The 19,334-nt window shown below is 39.9% G+C and overlaps 2 protein-coding genes across 7 annotated transcripts in view; one reads left to right on the top strand and one right to left on the bottom strand.

Annotated features, from left to right (window-relative positions):
• The window catches only part of FRRS1 (ferric chelate reductase 1), a 32,878-nt gene extending 26,948 nt beyond the window's left edge, over positions 1 to 5,930 (top strand). For 3 of the 5 annotated variants that reach the window (XM_072997944.2, XM_072997945.2, XM_078391765.1), the window contains exons 15-16: positions 2,054 to 2,115; positions 2,600 to 5,930. In XM_072997944.2, coding sequence (XP_072854045.2) covers positions 2,054 to 2,115; positions 2,600 to 2,692 — 155 coding nt within the window. In that variant the 3' untranslated portion in view covers positions 2,693 to 5,930. The remainder of the gene's footprint in view (positions 1 to 2,053; positions 2,116 to 2,599) is intronic. The other 2 variants (XR_012086499.2, XR_013544268.1) reach the window with 1 other exon arrangement.
• PALMD (palmdelphin) overlaps positions 5,122 to 19,334 on the bottom strand; it is a 41,984-nt gene continuing 27,771 nt past the window's right edge. For both annotated transcript variants that reach the window (XM_072997947.2, XM_078391766.1), the window contains 6 exons: positions 18,921 to 19,051; positions 15,126 to 15,240; positions 12,861 to 12,894; positions 12,656 to 12,769; positions 10,836 to 11,945; positions 5,122 to 6,090 (listed from right to left, as the gene is read on the bottom strand). In XM_072997947.2, the coding sequence (XP_072854048.2) occupies positions 6,047 to 6,090; positions 10,836 to 11,945; positions 12,656 to 12,769; positions 12,861 to 12,894; positions 15,126 to 15,240; positions 18,921 to 19,051 (1,548 nt within the window). In that variant the 3' untranslated portion in view covers positions 5,122 to 6,046. The remainder of the gene's footprint in view (positions 6,091 to 10,835; positions 11,946 to 12,655; positions 12,770 to 12,860; positions 12,895 to 15,125; positions 15,241 to 18,920; positions 19,052 to 19,334) is intronic.

Genomic DNA, 19,334 nt, shown 5'->3' on the forward strand with positions numbered 1-19,334 from the left:
GGTAATTGCACTGAATATCCCGGATGTACATTTTGCATGGGGAGAGAACACAGTGGACAAAAAACTTTTGTACTTAATGCTGGTGTAAGTGCAATGCCATAAACTGTGGCTGCTAATTAACAGTTTTCTCTTTGTATCCCTCATTGCACACCAGTGCATACGTCTGACATGTGATGAGGGATGCAAGCAGCAACGTGTTAAGTAGTGGTAATTCACCACTGCAGTTTTTATAGCCACTGCACTTACATTGGTGTAACTAACCAATAGGACTCTGAGTGTTGTGTTCCCAATCTTTGCTTGTATCTGTATATTCATGTGGTAGAAGTGGCTGGTGGGGTTAATTTCTAAACTGGTCCATCACAAAGTTCTTAATGGAAAAGTAGGAGGCTGTTCTTCAAGAATGTCTATCTGTTTGGGAGTTTCTATGTGCTGGGCTTTTATAAGATGGTGGTACATTCTAGGTAGCACAGGAGATTATAGCTACATGGGAATTTGAATTTTCCTCTCTAGAAGTAAGTTGAATGCTCTGTCCACACTTTTTACAACATGACATAGTCCGATAATCATGGAAATAAAAGACAATTTACTATTTAATTACTTACAGGTTTCCATATATATGTTTACTCCCTTCCTAGTTGGAAGCCAGCTTTTGATAAGCCACCGTGTACTTGTTGCACTTAGCTCGCGTGTCTTTCATTTGCAGCCAGTGCTAAATAAATTGATAGCATGATGTTTCTCCAAGTACTGAACAGAAGCTGGAGTCAGTATGGATCTATCCCATAAATTGCTTGTTTAAACTGAATTGAGACTAAGTGGTATGTGAGCAAAGTTCCATACGTGTGAACAGAAAACCTGCCCTGTTGTAATATAATAGTAATTATGTGCCATCAAGTCAGTTCTGACTTATGGTCACCCTTTACAGGTAGAGAAGACTCAGAAGTGGTCTACTATTCCCGTCTTCTGGGGGCACCCTAGGACTGTGCAGCTTGCCCAAGGCCAAACAGGCTGGCTCTACTCACAGGAGGCACAGTGGGGAATCAAACTCCTAACCTTTGGCTATGCAGGGGTAGGGCTCTATGGCCTCATAGGCCCCTTCCAACATCATTGTTCTGTGATTCTTAAACTATTGAGCTAGCCAGCCAGCTGCACTCATGTAAGGCCCTGTAAAAAAAACAGAATTATCCTAACCTTCACCCTAGCTACCTCAAACATATTGTTGTGCATCTTATGACAGGGACAGCTATTCCAGAGCTGGTTACCACCACCAAAACAGAACATTGCATTGCCATGCTAAGGAACTGTGCTTCATAATGCTAGTCTTTGGCCAGCTTTGAGTTGCAGCACATACTGCATTAAGGAAAGTGCTGCTTAGTGCAACTTCTTTAATGAAAACATATATGAAAATGTTTTGTTTTTAAAGTACAGAATGGATCACATAAAGACATTTGATGCAAATATATTTGACTCCCCACCACCACCCGCATCTTTCATTTGCAACAAATGGAATAAGGGGCCTGACGTTTGGTGGCTTGCTGATATGTACTTGAGTGGACAGGTATTGAACGTTGGTAGAAAAATGCGATTCAATACACAATAGCTCTGAAGAATAGAACTGTCGCTTGAAATCTTATGTTCTCCTTTGGCCTCAACTAGCATTGAACCATCCTGTCACCTATGACTATAATCTCAGTGTGGTATAAAGTGACCTTAAATTGGTCTTCAGAATTAGAACTTATACATATTCTGAAATGGAGATGGAAATAAAAAATCTTCTCCAGTAAAAGAGTGTGCAGGTTTCCCAAGATGCTATCACATCAAATGCATGTTGTTTTAGGTTGTGTATTGGTGGCTGATATTCAGTGGCAGTCAAAGCAGAGGTGCTTTAAGTGAGCCTAACATTGTGGTGCATTATGCCCACTGTCTTATCAGACTTCACATGTCCCTTTAAAAATAGCTGGGTAAATGGTCAGTCAGTAATTCATGTATATAGGTGAAAGGGAGAGACAATGTCCCTGGAGTATAATTCTGATTACAGTATACTTCTCTGTTGCAGTTGAAGTTCTGGCAGATGACAGGATACAGATTTTGCAGTCCATTAACTCTGCAGAGGCACAGGTAATGTGTGTGTGTGTGTGTTTGTGTGTGTGTTTGAGAGAGAAAGGGAAGTGGGGAGAGATGAACGTGTGATTCTTTTCTGAATATAGAGACAGCCAGAATGGGAGTTATGTAAGTGTTGACTTACCATAATTGAATGAGTCAACTCTCTTAGTAATTGGGACTACCAATAGGATTGAAGCCTGTACAATTTTCAGGGCGCAGCTAAGATACTTGCATGCTCTGTTCTTGTGGGAAGCAAGCTGCGTGGAATTGTGACTAATCTACCCCTCTTTGCCCCTACTCGCCTCTTGGATTTGCTCCACTTGGAAAGCTAGCCTTTTCCTCCTTTCTACTGGGTAGCATTCTGAGCACTGTCCCGAGTCTCCAATACCTGTATTGGACACTCCAGAAGACTGGGAGAAATGCCTTATTTCAATTAGGCCAGCATTGTTTTCAGAAAGGGGCACAGTCTCTCAGGTATTCTCTTCTGCTCTCTTTCCAGGGCCATACGTTTAAAAAAACAGTGTTGTTCATCTACATTTGTGGCAACGTGGCATTCCTCATAACCTTCCTAACTACAATTGTACAGATTTGAAAAAAAAAGCTAAGAAGAGCTTATCCACTAGGAATACTTGTCTGGAAACATGTCTTATTGATCATACCAGGAAGAACCATCTGTGAAGGACACTCTTATTGCAACTTCAGGATTTTGAAATTCTGCACAGGACTATACGTTCTTGTCTCACATGAAGTGAACATCTGCATTCTTGGCAGTGATGACTCGGTCCTGATTGGCCCTGTCTGGGTTTTCACAATGACTAAGCACCTTGTTTCAGCATTGCCCATTTGTACTGTGTAGCTTCACCTGTCACTGGAAGGCTAGAGGGAGAGGGTCTTGCTCTGGACAAGCTGAGCATTTTAAGGAACTGCTTAATCAAGGTCCACTTACCTCCCGCTAGCCTATTAGCTGAGCCTGCATAATCTGTGTTTGAATGTTATGGGTTTAGATTTTAAGAACAATGGCTTTCAAAGGTATTTTTGTGTTGGAACTCAAATTGAGATTGTAAAGTCCTGGGTTTTAAGAAGCCTTTCAGTAACCTGCAGAGATTACAGCAGTTAAATCTGAAGACAAATTCCTTTTGAACCTTAGAAGTCGGAGGGCTCCATGTGAATGGAAACCAAATAGGTGTCACATATCAGTTGGTGCCACCACCTCCATCAGGGATGAATGATGAAACCTCATGAAAAGGAGCCAGTGAGTACATGACATAAAGCTTTCAAAGCAATACTTCAAGGTATTTTAAGCTTGAGAAGCAGACTAGATGTTTAGGGTGAATGCAGCGAGCATTCGAAGAGTGATGCAAGTTGTCTGAACACCTCCACTCCTTTTGAAATGGCAAACATATTTGCATGTCTGACAGACTAGTCTCCTTCTGTTTCTACCCTGAAGATCTTTTGAAAGTAAATGATGCCTGTGCAAATTGTAATCGTCGTGCTGAAAGGGCTTTCAGGAAGTATTGTCAATGTATTTGTTTAATGAACAATTGTCATTTTCTCCCTCTGGACTGAGAGACACACGATTGTATTTGTCTACTGTCAGACTGGAGTCTACCACCAGAGCTGCTCTCCCTCCTCCTGCTGCTATCAGGGTCTCTTAAGAAAAGACTTATTTTTGTGTGGCAGTGGAACTCCCACTTGTAGAACCCTAAATGTAGTTTCATAGGAAGGAAATGGCCAGTTTCCACTGTCTCTACACTTTGTTGTTGCCATGCTGATCACTGGATTTCTTGATCACCTTTTATTGCTCTTGGGACTGATCTTGTTGGTTACCTTCACGTCCAACTGCTTTCATTGATTGCCACACTCCTTAAAAATGAAGTGTGAGAGACCATTTCATGTTGTGTGTTTATAGTTGTGCATTACATTCCAGTACTTAATATTTTATCCTATTATGAAAGAATGACTTGTCTAAATTAAAAGATTTGTGTATTGTACAAGTTACTTGTGAATGACTCATTTTTTTAAAAGTAGCATTTTATAATAGCTGTGTTTTCCTAGAACAGACTAATGGTTTGTAAATGTATGTGACCAAAGGATGTAGCTGCTAACTCTCTTAACACTTGGTGGTCTTTTGGTTGTTTTTTGCAAATATACTGACAGAAAAAGTGTGATAAATTATTATGACGCACCCAAAGCACAAATGGTTGCTCTTAAATTCCCGTGGCCTGATATTTGCACAAAGCTACTCCGATTTCTGAACATTAAATCTGATCAGTATATGGATCTGTATTCCACTTGGATCTAGGAGCAGCAACAGCATCCACGAATTGGTATCTTAAGGCAGCCAAATGCAGCTGTTTGGATCATCTGTAAAATCTTAGGAAGTTCATAGTTCTTTAGGGAGGTGAATCCTATCCATCATCAGATTAGCTGTTATGGAGAGCTCTTAGAGCCCGCACTGTTTCTTAATGTCGGCGTCATGGCTGTGATTAGGAAGTGTCTCTAGCAGCTTTTGATAACATACCAAGAAGGGTAACAGCCCAATCTTGTGCCCTGCATCTGTTGCTGGGCTGCAGCTTCCATTAGCCAGGGCTGATGAGAACTACAGTCCGACAACATCTGAAGGATTTTGCCAGTCATTTTGCTTCCTTGAATGTGAACATGCTTAGGTATTGTAAGTTGTGCCTGGAAGCTAATGGAGCAGGACTTCTATTCCTGCCTATATTTCTTTCTGTTAGGATTGAGGACAGAAACCTGAAAGCTAGGTTCTACATAGATTTTAGCTGTTATGCTAGCTATGGCCTTAGCTTAACATGGAGATCTGACACAACTTGAAGTGCTTTTAATCGAGTCATTCTGAAGAGCCTGAATGTTAAGGCTGAATCCGTGGATGAGTCTGATGATAAATCAGATACTCTGGAACAGAAATTATTTCTTCCACTTCTAATACTATATGGCAAAAGTAAATAAAAATGGAAGGTATATAAAATGAATACATTCATCCATGGCAATAAACTATGTGCCTTAAGTGTTCTTACTACTTTAATAAGCAAGTCCATCACCTCCCATAAGGTGTATTGTTGGTACAGTTCAACAGGATAAACTCTCTGTCAAAGTAATATTTCTTTGACTCCTTGTTCTTGTGTTGGGAAAAGGCAGTGCTGCCATGCTTGTTGTTATTTTCACTATACAACTTCCAGGTGTGCAGCTGGGCCGAGCCTCGGGAATGGCACTTCTACTATTGAGCCACTGTGTGGTGCTCTTGGGTTTGTAGCAGGTCACTGAAACACTGGTACTTGTTTGAAGAAATGAAGCATAAGGAGTTAAGAAACTTAGCTCAGGAGCATTGGAAAAATGTAGCCACTGGTAAATTAAAATATACATACCGTCTGTGGATGTTGCCCACCATTGCTCTAAGGTGAGAAGGATAGGGTAAACTTTGGTCAAAACAAAACAAAAGGCAAATACTGCGATGTGTTTCACTGATGTGCTCCAGTGTACAACTGGATATGTGACTAGTTTATGGAAATGTTACACTTTACAATCTCCTAGGAAACCACATTTATGCATTCTTGTCGTGTTTGTTCCGGTTCAGAGAATAGACAATGTTAATTCACCAAATCTTTCTAGATGTAATCGTGTTCATAACATTGGATCCTAAGTTCCTGTAACCCATCATAACAATGAGAATTTCCAATAAATGCTAACAGCAATTCTTGAATGTACTCAATATATTAAATCCTCATTGCTTAGAATGAATATCTGGAGGGGAAACCCTTATGTTGCACTGCTTTTCCATTTACTTCCATATAAAGTGCCATTATTCCCATGTATATATACATATACATATATATGAATAAGCAAAAGCCACCCAAGTCCAATAAGTAGAAAGTTCTTCTTTTGCTTTGTCTCATGCTGCCAGAGACTTAGTTTTATACCACCGCAGCTCTTAAATTACCTTTTTCCCCAGTTTTGCCATTCTCATTCTTAGAGCTGTAAAACAGAAAAAGGAAAATTCAGAATGAATATTATGAGTATCATTCCTCCATTGTTTTTAATTTTTTAAAGACATAAACTTACCTCATATAATTAAGGTAGGTTGCAGACAAAATACTAATTAATTTTAGTAAGTAGAAGTTATTAATGGACAGTAAGATTACATAGCTCAAGCAGGCCACAGACAAAGAGGATCTTCTGGATAGGTAATGTCATGATACCGTAATTAGGCCTAAATTTTAACTTAAATGCATAACTGAATATAAAGAATTTGCTTTTTCATTTCCAACGCCAGCACTATAACAGCAGTAGACACTGTATTGTGGAATTCACTTTTAAAAATTCAAATTAAATCTGGTTCTACTCCACCCTGAACAGGTGCAGACTTGAGTGTTAAGAATGTCAAATGGACTAATACAAAGTTTCGAACATGGTTATTATCCACTGCTTTACTGTATTTCTTTAGTATTCCAGCACACTTAAGACCAATCAGGGTTTTTGTCTGCTTAAGGTAGAAAGATCATCTTTATTGTTTTTGTTAAAATAAAAACCTTTGTCAGTCTGCAGGGGTTTACTGTTCGCTAGTGCTGACTAATTCTTATGTTACAACGCCAAAATCTGAAAACCAGAACAGAGTGCAGTGCTGAACTTCAGAGAAGATAACTGGAGAATCTCAGGGCAGAAACAGATGTATATAGCCCATGATTAGAACTCAAGGCATAATAATGTTACAGAGATTCAGGGAGATGTCCGGAGAAATGAGACTTCTCATGCTTATATCTTGACTGTGTGAAGTAGGGGGTGGGGACACCGACTTCTGCTATGTAGTGACTTCCAGCAGTTCAGGAAAATTGACTTTCCAAGTTATGGGCTATTTGTAAAGACTGTTTCTGAGATATGTATTCATGAAGGCTTTCACGACCGGGATCTAATGGTTGTTGTGGGTTTTTCAAGCTCTTTGGCCGTGTTCTGAGTGCTGTCCTCTGAAGATGCCGGCCACAGAGACTGGCGAAATGTTAAGAAGAACAACCTTCAGAACACGGCCAAAGAGCCCGAAAAACCCACAACAACCATGTTTCTGAGATATTTTGGGACTTAAATTCCCATCTGGTCCAGCCTGCGTTTTGGATTGTAAAGGATCATATGAATGGCAGTTCAACAATACTTGGAGGGCCACCGCTTCCCCCAGCTCTGGTTTAGAAGAGACCACTCCTTTTCATACTGGCCGGTTCACACTTTTGCCTCCCTTACTTGGAACAAAAGTTGTTCCCAGATGTACATTTTAATTTCCGAGAACTTTTGGCTCTTTCCTCCTGCAGTGCAAAGGTATGTAAGGAATACTTCACAGGCTCTTATTCCTGCTATAAATGTGGCAGAGTGGCACTGCTTTCTGTAGTTTGAGTAGGCTAAAGTTTGCTAGAACATGCTGAGAGAAGGGCTCTATTCCCTTCACAAATAGCCCTTTGTATATTGCTACCTTGGTTACAGCAGGTCTTCCTGGCTTTGTTTCCCTTTCAGAACAAAAAGGGATAATCATGAGACTGTTTTAGAAAATTACTCATTTCCTTTCATTCTCTACTTACTAGGTATGTAGTGAGGCTGGCTAACAATGGGAACTGCAGGAGGAGACCAAAGCAAGGACAAGTCAACACAGGGGATGCTAATTTTTTGCAAGGAATTATCTTGCTGCTGCCTAGCTTGTACCGTATTTATTTTAGTACCATTATTCTAGTAGAGAGAAATGAGATGCAACTTCTACTGCAGGGAGAAAATGCTTCATGTGGTGTATCTTATTAAATTACTCAACAAAGCTTTCATAAATACCCATTTCTGATGAACAAAGCCACTACACTCAAACGCACAGAACAACATAGACAACCAGTTTGATGTAGTGTTGTTCTAGAACCTGGAAAACTTCAGAAGGACAGCCGCATGAACAGAAGAACAAAGTGCTGGTGTCTTTAACAGTTTCTTGGCAGAGGGAATTTCAGCAGAGTGTGACTATTAAAAACAGTGGCTACCATAACACTCCACCATGAAAACTCACATTTTCTCAGTGTGCTCTACTTTTCAGGGTTAATGTGAAGATAAAATGAGGAAGGAGAGAGAGAGAGACAGAGACAGAGAGACAGAGAGAGTCTTCAGCTCACTGGAGTAAAATCAGTTGAGAAATTTAATACATAAATAACATAGATCCCCTGTGTATGTTAATGAAAAAGGAGAAACTGGAGGCTAGGGATCCAGAGGGAATCTGTTCTGATGGACTTTGTTTTTGTTTTTGGTGGCCTTTGCCTAGTCTGTGATTCTTGGATTGTCCACAACCTGGATAGCCTTTGTCTCCTAGAGGATGCACATTAATGGACAACTATGGTTGTGGTGGCGCTGTGGATGTGGTGGCGCAGTGGGCTAAACCGCAGAAGCCTGTGCTGCATAGTCAGAAGACCAGCAGTCGTAAGATCGAATCCACGCGATGGAGTGAGCTCCCGTCGCTTGTCCCAGCTCCCGCCAACCTAGCGGTTCAAAAGCATGCAAATGCAAGTAGATAAATAGGGACCACCTCGGTGGGAAGGTAACAGCGTTCTGTGTCTAAGTTGCACTGGCCATGTGACCACGGAAGATTGTCTTCGGAAAAAATGCTGGCTCTATGGCTTGGAAACGGGGATGAGCATCCCCCCCTAGAGTCGAACACGACTGGACAAAAATTGTCAAGGGGAACCTTTACCTTTACCTTTGTGGTTGTGTTGGGTGGGGGGGGGGAATGGCTGTTGAAAAAAGTGTGTGTAACTGGTTCATGGTGAATTGTTATTCTTTTTGGCATCATTCCATTTGTTGGAGGGAACAATGTAGGAAAGAAGATGAGTCAAAGAGCATTGGGTCTAAAACTGCCCCAAAATTCATTGTGACACCAGGGATTCTAATAGTTGACATTTCACAAGCATTCAGTAGTTATCACCTGCCAGCCCAAAACATTTTGCTGCCTGAGGCAAGGGATGAAGCACTCTTCATTCCATGTACAAAAATCTCACTGACTGGGAGTCTGGAAAAACAATTACGGTAAGTGTAGTAAGTGTTCTTGTTTTAAGTATTCATGCTGCAATTCCTGAGGCTTACTGCAAGACAAAACACACCTTGCCTTGAAAATCTGAGCATCTGCTAGGCTCCTGTTGTGTTTTTGAAAAATAAAGTATGCCTGAAACTGAGCCTATGGTTTAAACATGCATAACATCAACAAACATGTTTTAGATTATGGGAGACATTCATACAAAAATATGTCTTTCAGAGAAAATGTGTAAGTAAATGTGTACATTATGGAACGTGTTCATGGAAAATGTGCACACATTTCCTGTGGAACGGCAAAACAGGAATATTGTAACCTGATTCAGACACAGGATGGAACAGGACTTTAGGTGGAAATTTGAAGAAATGTAACAGAAGCGCCTCAGGGGTGTGTGTGTGTTGCTGCCCACCCAGCACCTGCTATCTAAGGGACATGTCTCCCTTTGCCTAATAGAAAGACTGGGGGATGCAAAAAGTACATACAATTTTGGTACCCAACAGCTTCTAGCATGCTGCAGGAATGTTAGCAAGCTCACTTAAATTCAAAGTCTATTTGAAGTAAAAACATCTGACATTCTGATGTTGACTAATTTTTCTGTGAGCCTACTGACTTTTGATAATGGAACTTATTTTCAGTTGGGCCTATGTAGGATGGCAGTATTTTTAGATGAAAGAAATTGAAGTACACTGCTCAAAATCAAAATACATATGATTTCACCTTGAAATCAGGTCTATAGGTTGTAATTCATTCTGGTAAAGGGCAGTTTTACATTCCCCTCAGCACAGCTTTAACCAGCTGTTTGCACCCAGTTACAGCATAAATATGAATTAAAAAGCTATTTGTGTTCATATCTGTTGTGTGTGCTTCCAAGAACAAGATTCTAAAGAAAAGGTTTATACCATGGAGAAAAGTGAAAGATTTCATGCAAACAGGTTAGGAAACAAGACGTTTTTATTCAAGATAGATTGACAGATAGCCTGAGGTTAAGAGACAGACAAAAGAATTTGATTTTAGTCACATGGTATTAGAAACACACACACACACACACACACACATACATACAGCCATCCAAATAAAACAGGCTAAGAAAAGATATCAAAACTTGCATAAAGATATTTTAAGTGAAGTGGGCACCATTATGTTAAGGTTAAAGCCAAATAAACCTATTTAACCAGTGTTTCTCTGTTAAGGTGCAAGGTACATTATACAGTACAAAGTCAGAAGCGTAGAGGCACAATTGAATTCCAAAAGCTGAGTTCTGAATCATCCATATAATAGAAAGAAATGCTAGCGTTTACTACCAAAATGCAACCTGAATGTATTTTTCTCAAATGCCGCAGGCATGAAGAGACAATATTTTGGTAATCAGTGTTTTCAAAATGCACTTGAAAGAGAAAAGTCCACATTTTGATTTCCGCCACCACCTTCACTTTCATCTGACTTCAGGAAGCTTCAAAAAAGTCACTACCTTCTGCACTCCAAATACTATAATTGCTAACTAGCATGTCATTAAAAGATTAAAGGAAAGCATTAGAATATAAAAACCAAGGAGGAAATGAGCTAGAAATTGTGTTGTTAGTAATACGTGTAAGGTGACAAAACAAGACTAGGAGAAGCAAGAAACAAGAGTAGCCAGCCTCTTACATGAGAGAACAACAGCGTTGTGACTTTCTTGGTTTTTTACCTGTTAAGGAAGGATCTTCAGTTCCATCACCTGCTAACTGGCTGTCAAGTTGGCCATTGTAGGTAGAACAGCTCAGACTTTCTTCTTGTTCCTTGAGTGATATGGAATTTTTGTAGGGTGACTTGTTTATATTGTCACTGTCAGTTTTGCTAGAGTTTGCCTGTGTTACTGCACCTGCTGGGTTGGGAGGTTGGTAGATTTGGCTATAAGGACCCACTGGGTGATACAAAGGCATTTCAGCTTTGGTGTCTTCTTTGGTGTCCTCTTCTTCTCCATCGTCATCAATGACAACAAGTTCTGCATGAATAAGCCCATCGTACCCACATACAGCTTTATTCAGTTCTTCATCATCCACATGCTGATATCCCATAAAAATCATTGTAACAGGTTCGGTATCATCCACATAACATGGCACAGCATGGACCACACTATAACTGGAGTCTTCATCACTTTTTATCATCACAGGAGAAGGACTTTGATGAGTGTCTAGGGAGTTTCTGGATATTAGATCTTGCTGGTTCTCTCTCATCTTTTGATGTGGTTCAACAACCTCTTGTATAACTTCTCTTTGTACATTAGGTGCCATCTTATTTTGGGGACTTAATTGTGGAGACCTTTCTGTCTGTTGAAGAACTGGTGAGTGAGAATTCTGCTGACGGCTCTGAGAAATATCTAGACCATTTCCCTCTGTTTGTTGAGGTTTGCCTTTATTATGGGCAGGTTCATTGTAAAAAACATCGTGGCTATTAACTTGAGTTTGAATAGCACCTTTGTCTCCAATTGGCCCATGGGCCACCTTATCCTTCAGGGGAGTTGCCGGTCTGCAAAACTCGTTTGCGTACACTGGCTCGTGATATTCAGTGGGAGACTTGGACTGTTTTTCGGTTGCTTGCCTTAAAAGATCTTCTACTTCAACAGGTGCAAGACCATCGGGCTCGCTGTTTTTTATGCTTCCGTTGGCACACACCGCGTAGATAGATTTTCTGCCATCATCATACACTTTCACTCCTGCGCCTGTAAATTCCTCCGAAGGAAGTGGAATTGTTGACAAAACTGTGCTTTCTCCAGTCTTCATGTCTTTTTCAACTTTAATTTCCATAGCAAACAGGGCTATATGGGAAGAAACAGAGATTTCTTTTAAAGGTACTGTATGTGCGATACAGAGGCTAAAGAGATGTGTTAGACTTAATGAGTTGATCAATAACATTGCTACATCTCTATGTTGGAACATGGTGCATGTACTCTTAGTTCCCTCTCTTTTTTAAACTGCCGGTTGTCCTCCCCATACTGAAATAGCCACTGCACCACCAATCCCACACATCTCTTTCCATGGAAACAAAGAATATGGAGAGACCATGTGCTCGCCTGCAGGTGTTGCCTTTAACCCCACTCCCTTCCAGTCATCCTGATCAAGATTGTGGTTCCCCACTGCTAACAGCAGCAGGTTAAGATTAATCTTGAAGCCTGCCATTCAGCTGACACTCACCCAGCTGAACATCAGAGGAAAAAATGGAACAGACGCTACAGGCTGTGTAGAAAAGTATTCAAAAGATGAAGGGGTGTGAGTCTGTGGGCTTTTGTTGTGTATCTGTTGTGCAGACAGTGCTAAACTAGATGTGTTTATATGAAATGGTTACCAGCAGGAAATACTGATCTGAATCTGTTTATGTGTGTATCAGTGTGCTTCTCTCTATGTCCCTCTCTCTGATGTAACTTTGTTTAAATACTTGCTTCATTTCACAACTTTAAAACTGTTTCAGGCATAGTCCTTTGGAATTCTGTGCTGTATTCTTTTCCTCAATTGCATTGTTGAACTGTACCTTTCCGGTTTTCTTCATCATTCTCTGTTTCGAGATGCCTTGTCCTTTTAAGTGCAGAAGGTCTGAAAGATTTTGGAAGGTCAGGTATGTTGGCGTATATGTAGTCAGCTGGCTCTATGAAAAAAGTCCACTGTCAGTATATATAGTTCATTCTGTTGGTGTTTTGCAGAAATAATTTTAAATTCTATGCTTTGAGTAAACATACCTTGTCTAGTCTCTATTCTTTCCACCTTCACAGACTGAAAAAAACACAAAAAACAAAATAAAATAGCAACAAACGTTTGTGTGGTTTTTATCAAGTAACTTAAAGAAAATATGATTGATTTATTGCAAACTGATTATTGCTCGTAAAAGCTAGAATGACGAATCTTTGGCTCTTCATCTGTTTTGCAAAACAGTTCCCACAGTCCCTTATTACTGATCATGCTGGATGAGGCTGATGGGAGTTGCAAGCAAAAATACGAGGAGGGCTGAAAGTCCTCCACCCCTGGTGTAAAGCATTCAGATACAGTGCACGTCTATCCTATATGTCCCATTGAATTCTGTTATTCCCAAGTCAGGATGCGACTATACAGCAAAGGAAATGCAAATTCACTCGCTGCAAAGTTGCGCTGGGGGATTCAGGTTTCTCCAAGTCAGTTCAAATTAATCAGGGAACCCTGGGCTGATTCACATTTCCCTTTGCATTATGTGGTCAGCAGAACTGGATTGTATAAGGATCACACAGCTTTGTTTTTGCTGTGCTGTATCACTGAACCCCCTTTTTAAAAAGAAAAAAATGCTTACATATCTACTTTTCTTTGATTCATAATTGGCAGATTGTTGGGAAGTTGGGCCAGATGACCCATTGAAACAGAAGCAAAGTGTCAATATTTGAGCTTTAAAACTTATCCCAGTACTGACCACTGGAAGGCCATTCAGATATACAAGGACTGCCCCTGTTTCTGCATTCTGTCATTGTGATGCAGTTGGTATGTGTATCTTGTATCTGCATAGGCCTCAACTGCCTTTCTGCCAGGAGGGGAGGCTTTGCAGAAAACAAAAATACTAGGAAAAAAAATCTTCCAATTTATTTTGTTTATTTCTGCTCAGCCAATCAGAAATTACCCAGTTACTAGAGTCTGACCTCCTTGGGAAAATCAAGCATCTCCCCTTTTCCATTTAGGGCAGTGGTTCCCAACCTTTGCCCACCCCCCACCCCAGATGTTTTTGGATTGCAACTCCCAGGAATCTTCACCACTAACTGTGTTAGAAAGGGTTTAGAGCAGTGGTGGTGAACCTTTTTGGGCCCGAGTGCCCAAACTGGAAAGAAAAAAACAACAACAACAACCTGGTGGGCGGCGGGGGGGGGGAACCAGAAGTGGTGGTGGAAAGTGGTATTCCGGGCACAGAGGTGCCTTGAGACCCCACTCCGGATCTGCCGGCAGCTCTAGCCAGTCCAGATCCTGGCCCGCTGCCTGTTGAAGTGCCAGCACCGTGGCTGCAGCCACCTCCTGAGGTTTAGCTGCGGGGGGGGGGGGAGTAGCGATCTGGCGACTTATGGCTCGCATGCCCGCAGAAAGGGCTATGCATGCCAGCTGTGGCACACATGCCATAAATTCGCCATCTCCTGGTTTAGGGGATTGATCTTTTAATCTCTTGTGTAGCATATATGACTGATCACTTTATTTGTTACTCCTGGCCTTTTGGTTATGGCTTTGCCTCTCCTACCATGTCCTGAATTAGACTCAAGGAGCAAGCAAGGGCAGTGCCTGTTCTCCAGCCTAGCCACTGCACAAAAGTCCTACAGGGCTACGTGGCTTTCAGTACATATTGTGAAGTTTGCTGTGTTTATTCAGGCTTTCTCTAAAGAGCAAATAAACTCTAAGCACATTTTTATTTCCTGACTTTAGAGAGCAGCAGGGCACAGAAGAATTTCCCCCATATGTCCTCCTGACTGTCTGCAACCATAGACATAGTTAATAATTAATATGAGACTGTTTTACACTAGAAAAGAAAACTTGCAATTCAAGGATCAAAGTACAACTATATCAGTCAGAACCTGAATGTTTCAGAATTTATATATATACACATATATACATGCATATACATCTATACACACACACACACACACACACAATTTTTAATTATATATATATATATAAATAGAACTTGGACATTTCAGAAAGAACTTGGATTTAAAATTCCCAGAATCCCCCAACCAGTACATCAATATAGGTTTAAAAGTATAAATGCTGGAAAACTAATTCCAGTTTATAGAGCTAGGGAGAGTGGTAGGACACAGAATCCCTACTAATTATATTAACCTTGATTTTGATAGATTTGTCTTTGCAATCTCAAGTGACCTGAGGTTTTAGTTTTTTTGTTTCCACCGCTGTGCAACTTACACCTTATTCTCCCTTTCATCCCAGCATTTTTATACCACTCAAAATCAATAGTCAGTGGTAAGATTTTAAAATTAGCCTCTGACCTTTATAATATCTTCTGTGGTCCTTTCAACTGATTTAAGCTTCTTCAGGATGGCCTTCTCTTTAGCTGAAATGGTCAGTTCTTTTTTCTCAAGATCCTCAATTTCTTTCTCGAGTCTGCAGAAGGAATAATGTATAGCAATACCACCTATAATTATGATACCGTATAATAACGAAGTCATAACTAGCAATTTTAGCACACCTAGTGCTTTGCTGTCCTGCTAGTTAACTCTGTTTTCGATGAAACACAAGAGAGACACACAGGGGAAAAACAGGAACACAGAGGAAAGTCTGGGGCTGGCAGTGTGTCGGCCGTATTAGTTCTATGCTGAAACTGCCTGTTTTGTGTTTCTTTATGCCTGGGAAGGAATTTGTAGAGGTATTTAGAGTAAGTAGATTTACACCCTTTCAACATCAAATACCAATGGGAGAAGTTGTGGTGCAGTGGTTAAACTGCTGTGCTGCTGCCAAAATTCTGCTCATGGTCTGGATTCAATCCCAGGTAGCTAACTCAAGGTTCCCTCAGCCTTCCATCCTTCTGAGATTGGTAAACTGAGTACCCAGCTTGTGGGAGAGCATGTGTAGCCTGCATTATTTAAATTGTCAACAGCCCAGACAGTGTTTTAAGTGTTATGGGGCAGTATATAAGCAGCACACTTTGCTTTGTGTGCCATTACAGCAGCAAATCTATATTTTGAGACCCTAGACAAATCCCCAGTCATCTTATCCTATTTATTTATTTATTTATTTGTTTGTTAGTTAGTTAGTTATGACTCTGATAATAGGCGCACTGTAATCTCCTACAGCTAGGCCTCACCCAAAGCATTCTGTTTCCTGAAAAGAAGAACTAGATGTTCTACTTCTACTCCTATTCCTACTATACCAGCAGCAGAGAGGATACTTTTAAAAGAATCTCCCCAATGCTTTTGAAAGAGTTGTTGTGAAAGGCAGTACAGTAGGACCTCCCTATCTACAGGATCAGCATTCACTGATTCACTTACCGTATGCTTTCTGACTTACAGTAGATTGTAATAGGGGTTTGATTACATTAGCAGGCCCCAAAACATGGACTGGGGAAATGCAAAGAGTGGATAGATAACAAAGGGACATTAAGACAAAACTGGATTCATATTCTCTATAATTATTTTCCCTCCTACCATAGATTTTCTGAAGAAATGTATCCCCCAGCAATCAGACTTGCATGTTAAGGCTATGTTTAACCTTCCACATGCCCAATCATGAAATAAGGTTTGCTAAATGCAACATACATGGGTGATGAAAACTATGTGCTATGTGCTATGACAGTCTCTCAACACCTAATGGAAACTTCTGCAAAATATATGATTAATGTGTCAAGTAGTTTGACCCTAAGACACACCCTACTTTATGTCCCATTAAAGCACAAAGCAATGAAGAAATGGGGTGTGCGTAGAAGAGGTCCATTCCATTTTAGACTTGGTATGGTCTCCTTCTGTAATATTAGCCTTATTACAACAGCCTTAGAGAATACATTATTACAACAATGTATTCGCGAAGGCTTTCACGGCCGGGATCTAATGGTTGTTGTGGGTTTTTCGGGCTTCTTGGCCGTGTTCTGAAAGTGGTTCTTCCTAACGTTTCGCCAGTCTCTGTGGCCGGCATCTTCATCTGGTTAGGAAGAACCACTTTCAGAACACGGCCAAGAAGCCCGAAAAACCCACAACAACCATTATTACAACAGTTTGACATTTAAAAAATTCCTTCAACAAATTGCAGTAAGGTTTCTCAGAGCTGATGGAATTACTTTAATTTAGCTTGAGGAAGAGTGCTTGTTTTTAGCTGCCAAAATGAATCTGGGAATGGATGATTTGAGTGTGTTTTTTAAAAAATTATTCACGTTTGCATTTTTGATCTATTTGTATTGCAGAATTAGTACTAGCTCCTATTACCATATTTAAAACGTGCTAGCAGAGTACACAATATGCTAAAATCACTGCTAAGGAAAGTAGCATTTTCTGGCCTCTGTTCCACTGTAGAGCATCTCATTTAGCACATGATTATCTCTGTCTAGAAGTGAATGGGATCGCTCTTGGCAGGCAACCTTTCTCAGTTTAATATTGATGACATTTTGTTGTGAATCTGTTGACATCCATTCTGTTAAAAGCTGGAGGGACATTTGAGGGTTTGCATCAAAATGGAATGCTCCTGGAGGAGACAGTGATTTGAACAGGAAAGGTCACAAACAAAATGAGAAATAATGAGCAGAGAAACAGCAAAGTGGTCCAATTGCATTTAAAAGGCAATCTTCTGATATATAAGCTTTCCTTTGCTTGCAGGGGAAAGAAACAGATTGCAGGAGTAGGAAAACCAGTGGCCTTCAGAAATTTTGTACTACTATTGTATTTCTGTTATCTCTAACCATTAAACATACTGATTAGGCTTTACAGGAGCAAAGACCTCAGTAAGTCCTTAAAATGTACATTTGGAAATACCATGAATGTAAGTAAGAAATTTAGTTTCTACTTGTAGTATCAGAATCTACTGATAAGAGACTCCTACAGGATTTATAGATTGTGCATATACACACAGTAGAGAAAATGAAATTGTTTTAGAATATCATCAATAACAGATCAAATGTTATATTTAGTGTGATTGCCTCTGATGGGATTTTATGCTTATAGGTATTGGCTTCTAAAGAATTCTGTTTAAAAAAAATAAAAAACCACCCCAAAACAATTTAGGGGACATTTTAATGTGACCACAGAGGATTTTGACTGATCTCCTTGTGTCTTCCTTAGTAACATTAGAAAAGGTTGATTTTGATGCTTAAACCATGCCCCCAAATCCTTTTTACTCACAGCTTGCCATTCTGAAAGACCTTTGTCAATTATGTGAATATTATGGTACTCTTGCCACAGAGTATTCAAATTTTGATTGAAAACAACAAAGAAAGTAATCAATTTCTGATTTAATTCCCTCCAAATTGAAAACTGAGTTTTATTAGAATATATGTTAACACTTAGCAATCACAATGTTCATCCATTGTGAGAAGGCTCATCCAGATGCATTATTTGTTTCCCCTTATGGCCTCACTAGTATACTGATGATGTTGGTATTTTTTCCATTGTCCGCCAAATTGGTACCAACAAAGAGTGACAGTGACAAAGAGGTTTTTTTTTTTTTTTTTTTTAAATATCTCCTTTGGGTGTTTTTCCCTTCTGATTTACTCTTGTACTGGATGTAAAGTTTAGATGGCAAGAGCTTCTTGGACTGAAAGCTTTCAGTTTAGTGCTAATGCACTAAAACAGCAACAACATCTAGCAGAGAAGATGCTTTTAAAAGAAAGTTTCCAACATTTTTGAAAGCGTCGGAAAACTCTTTCAAAGGTTCACTGACATCACATCCCGTCAGTGTCACCATGTATGTGGGTGATGACATTGTGGTGTATGGTACTGCTGCACTTTCTTGTAAAAATCCATGTCAAACATTCCTCTAAGATTTCAGACAGAAGTTTCTTATATAGAGAGATGGAGGAGACTAAAATGTCATTTACATGTCCAAATCAGCAGTTGCTATTTTATTCTGCAGATGGTTGATATTTTCTCATGTTTAGAAAACATGATGAAATATCAACCATCTGCAGGATATTTGGGTTGTGTTATTTTAAAATAAGGTGTTCTTTCAAAGAAGGCAGTAGCTGAAACAGTAGAATACAAATACAGTAGCTGGCCCCAGAGATATTAATCACCCTATTATGAACAGAAATTTGTCCTGATCACCAAGCTTTTTGTGAAGGAGTAATAGAAGAAGTGTTATACCTGAGGATATTTTCCTCCAGCTCATTCATTTGTTGTTGATCCTCTTGGTTCTGATTTTGCATTTCTTCTCGTTCTTTTGGAGTAAACGTGTTTAATCCATCCAAGAGCCATTTCTCACGCAGAGCTTTTTTCTAAACAGATACAACAAATTTGTGTAAATTTCCCAAGCCTAGTTTCCTTCATTGCAGACCTGACACAAATTACTAATAGACAGAGAGGCATTGCTTGCAGTCTACTGAACAATCAACCTGTAGCAGTAGTGTATCATCATCAGATGTTCTCCTCAGTGACATCATTCCTACATTTAATGACATATGAAATAAGCCATGTAACAGCTCCTTATCTTTCTTTTTCTTCTAATGGGGGAAAAATTGGACAGGTATAGTTTCAGAAATTTCTTCTAGCCTTCTATGG

The sequence above is a fragment of the Pogona vitticeps genome, chromosome 4 (assembly GCF_051106095.1).
Source record: "Pogona vitticeps strain Pit_001003342236 chromosome 4, PviZW2.1, whole genome shotgun sequence".
NCBI lineage: Eukaryota > Metazoa > Chordata > Lepidosauria > Squamata > Agamidae > Pogona > Pogona vitticeps.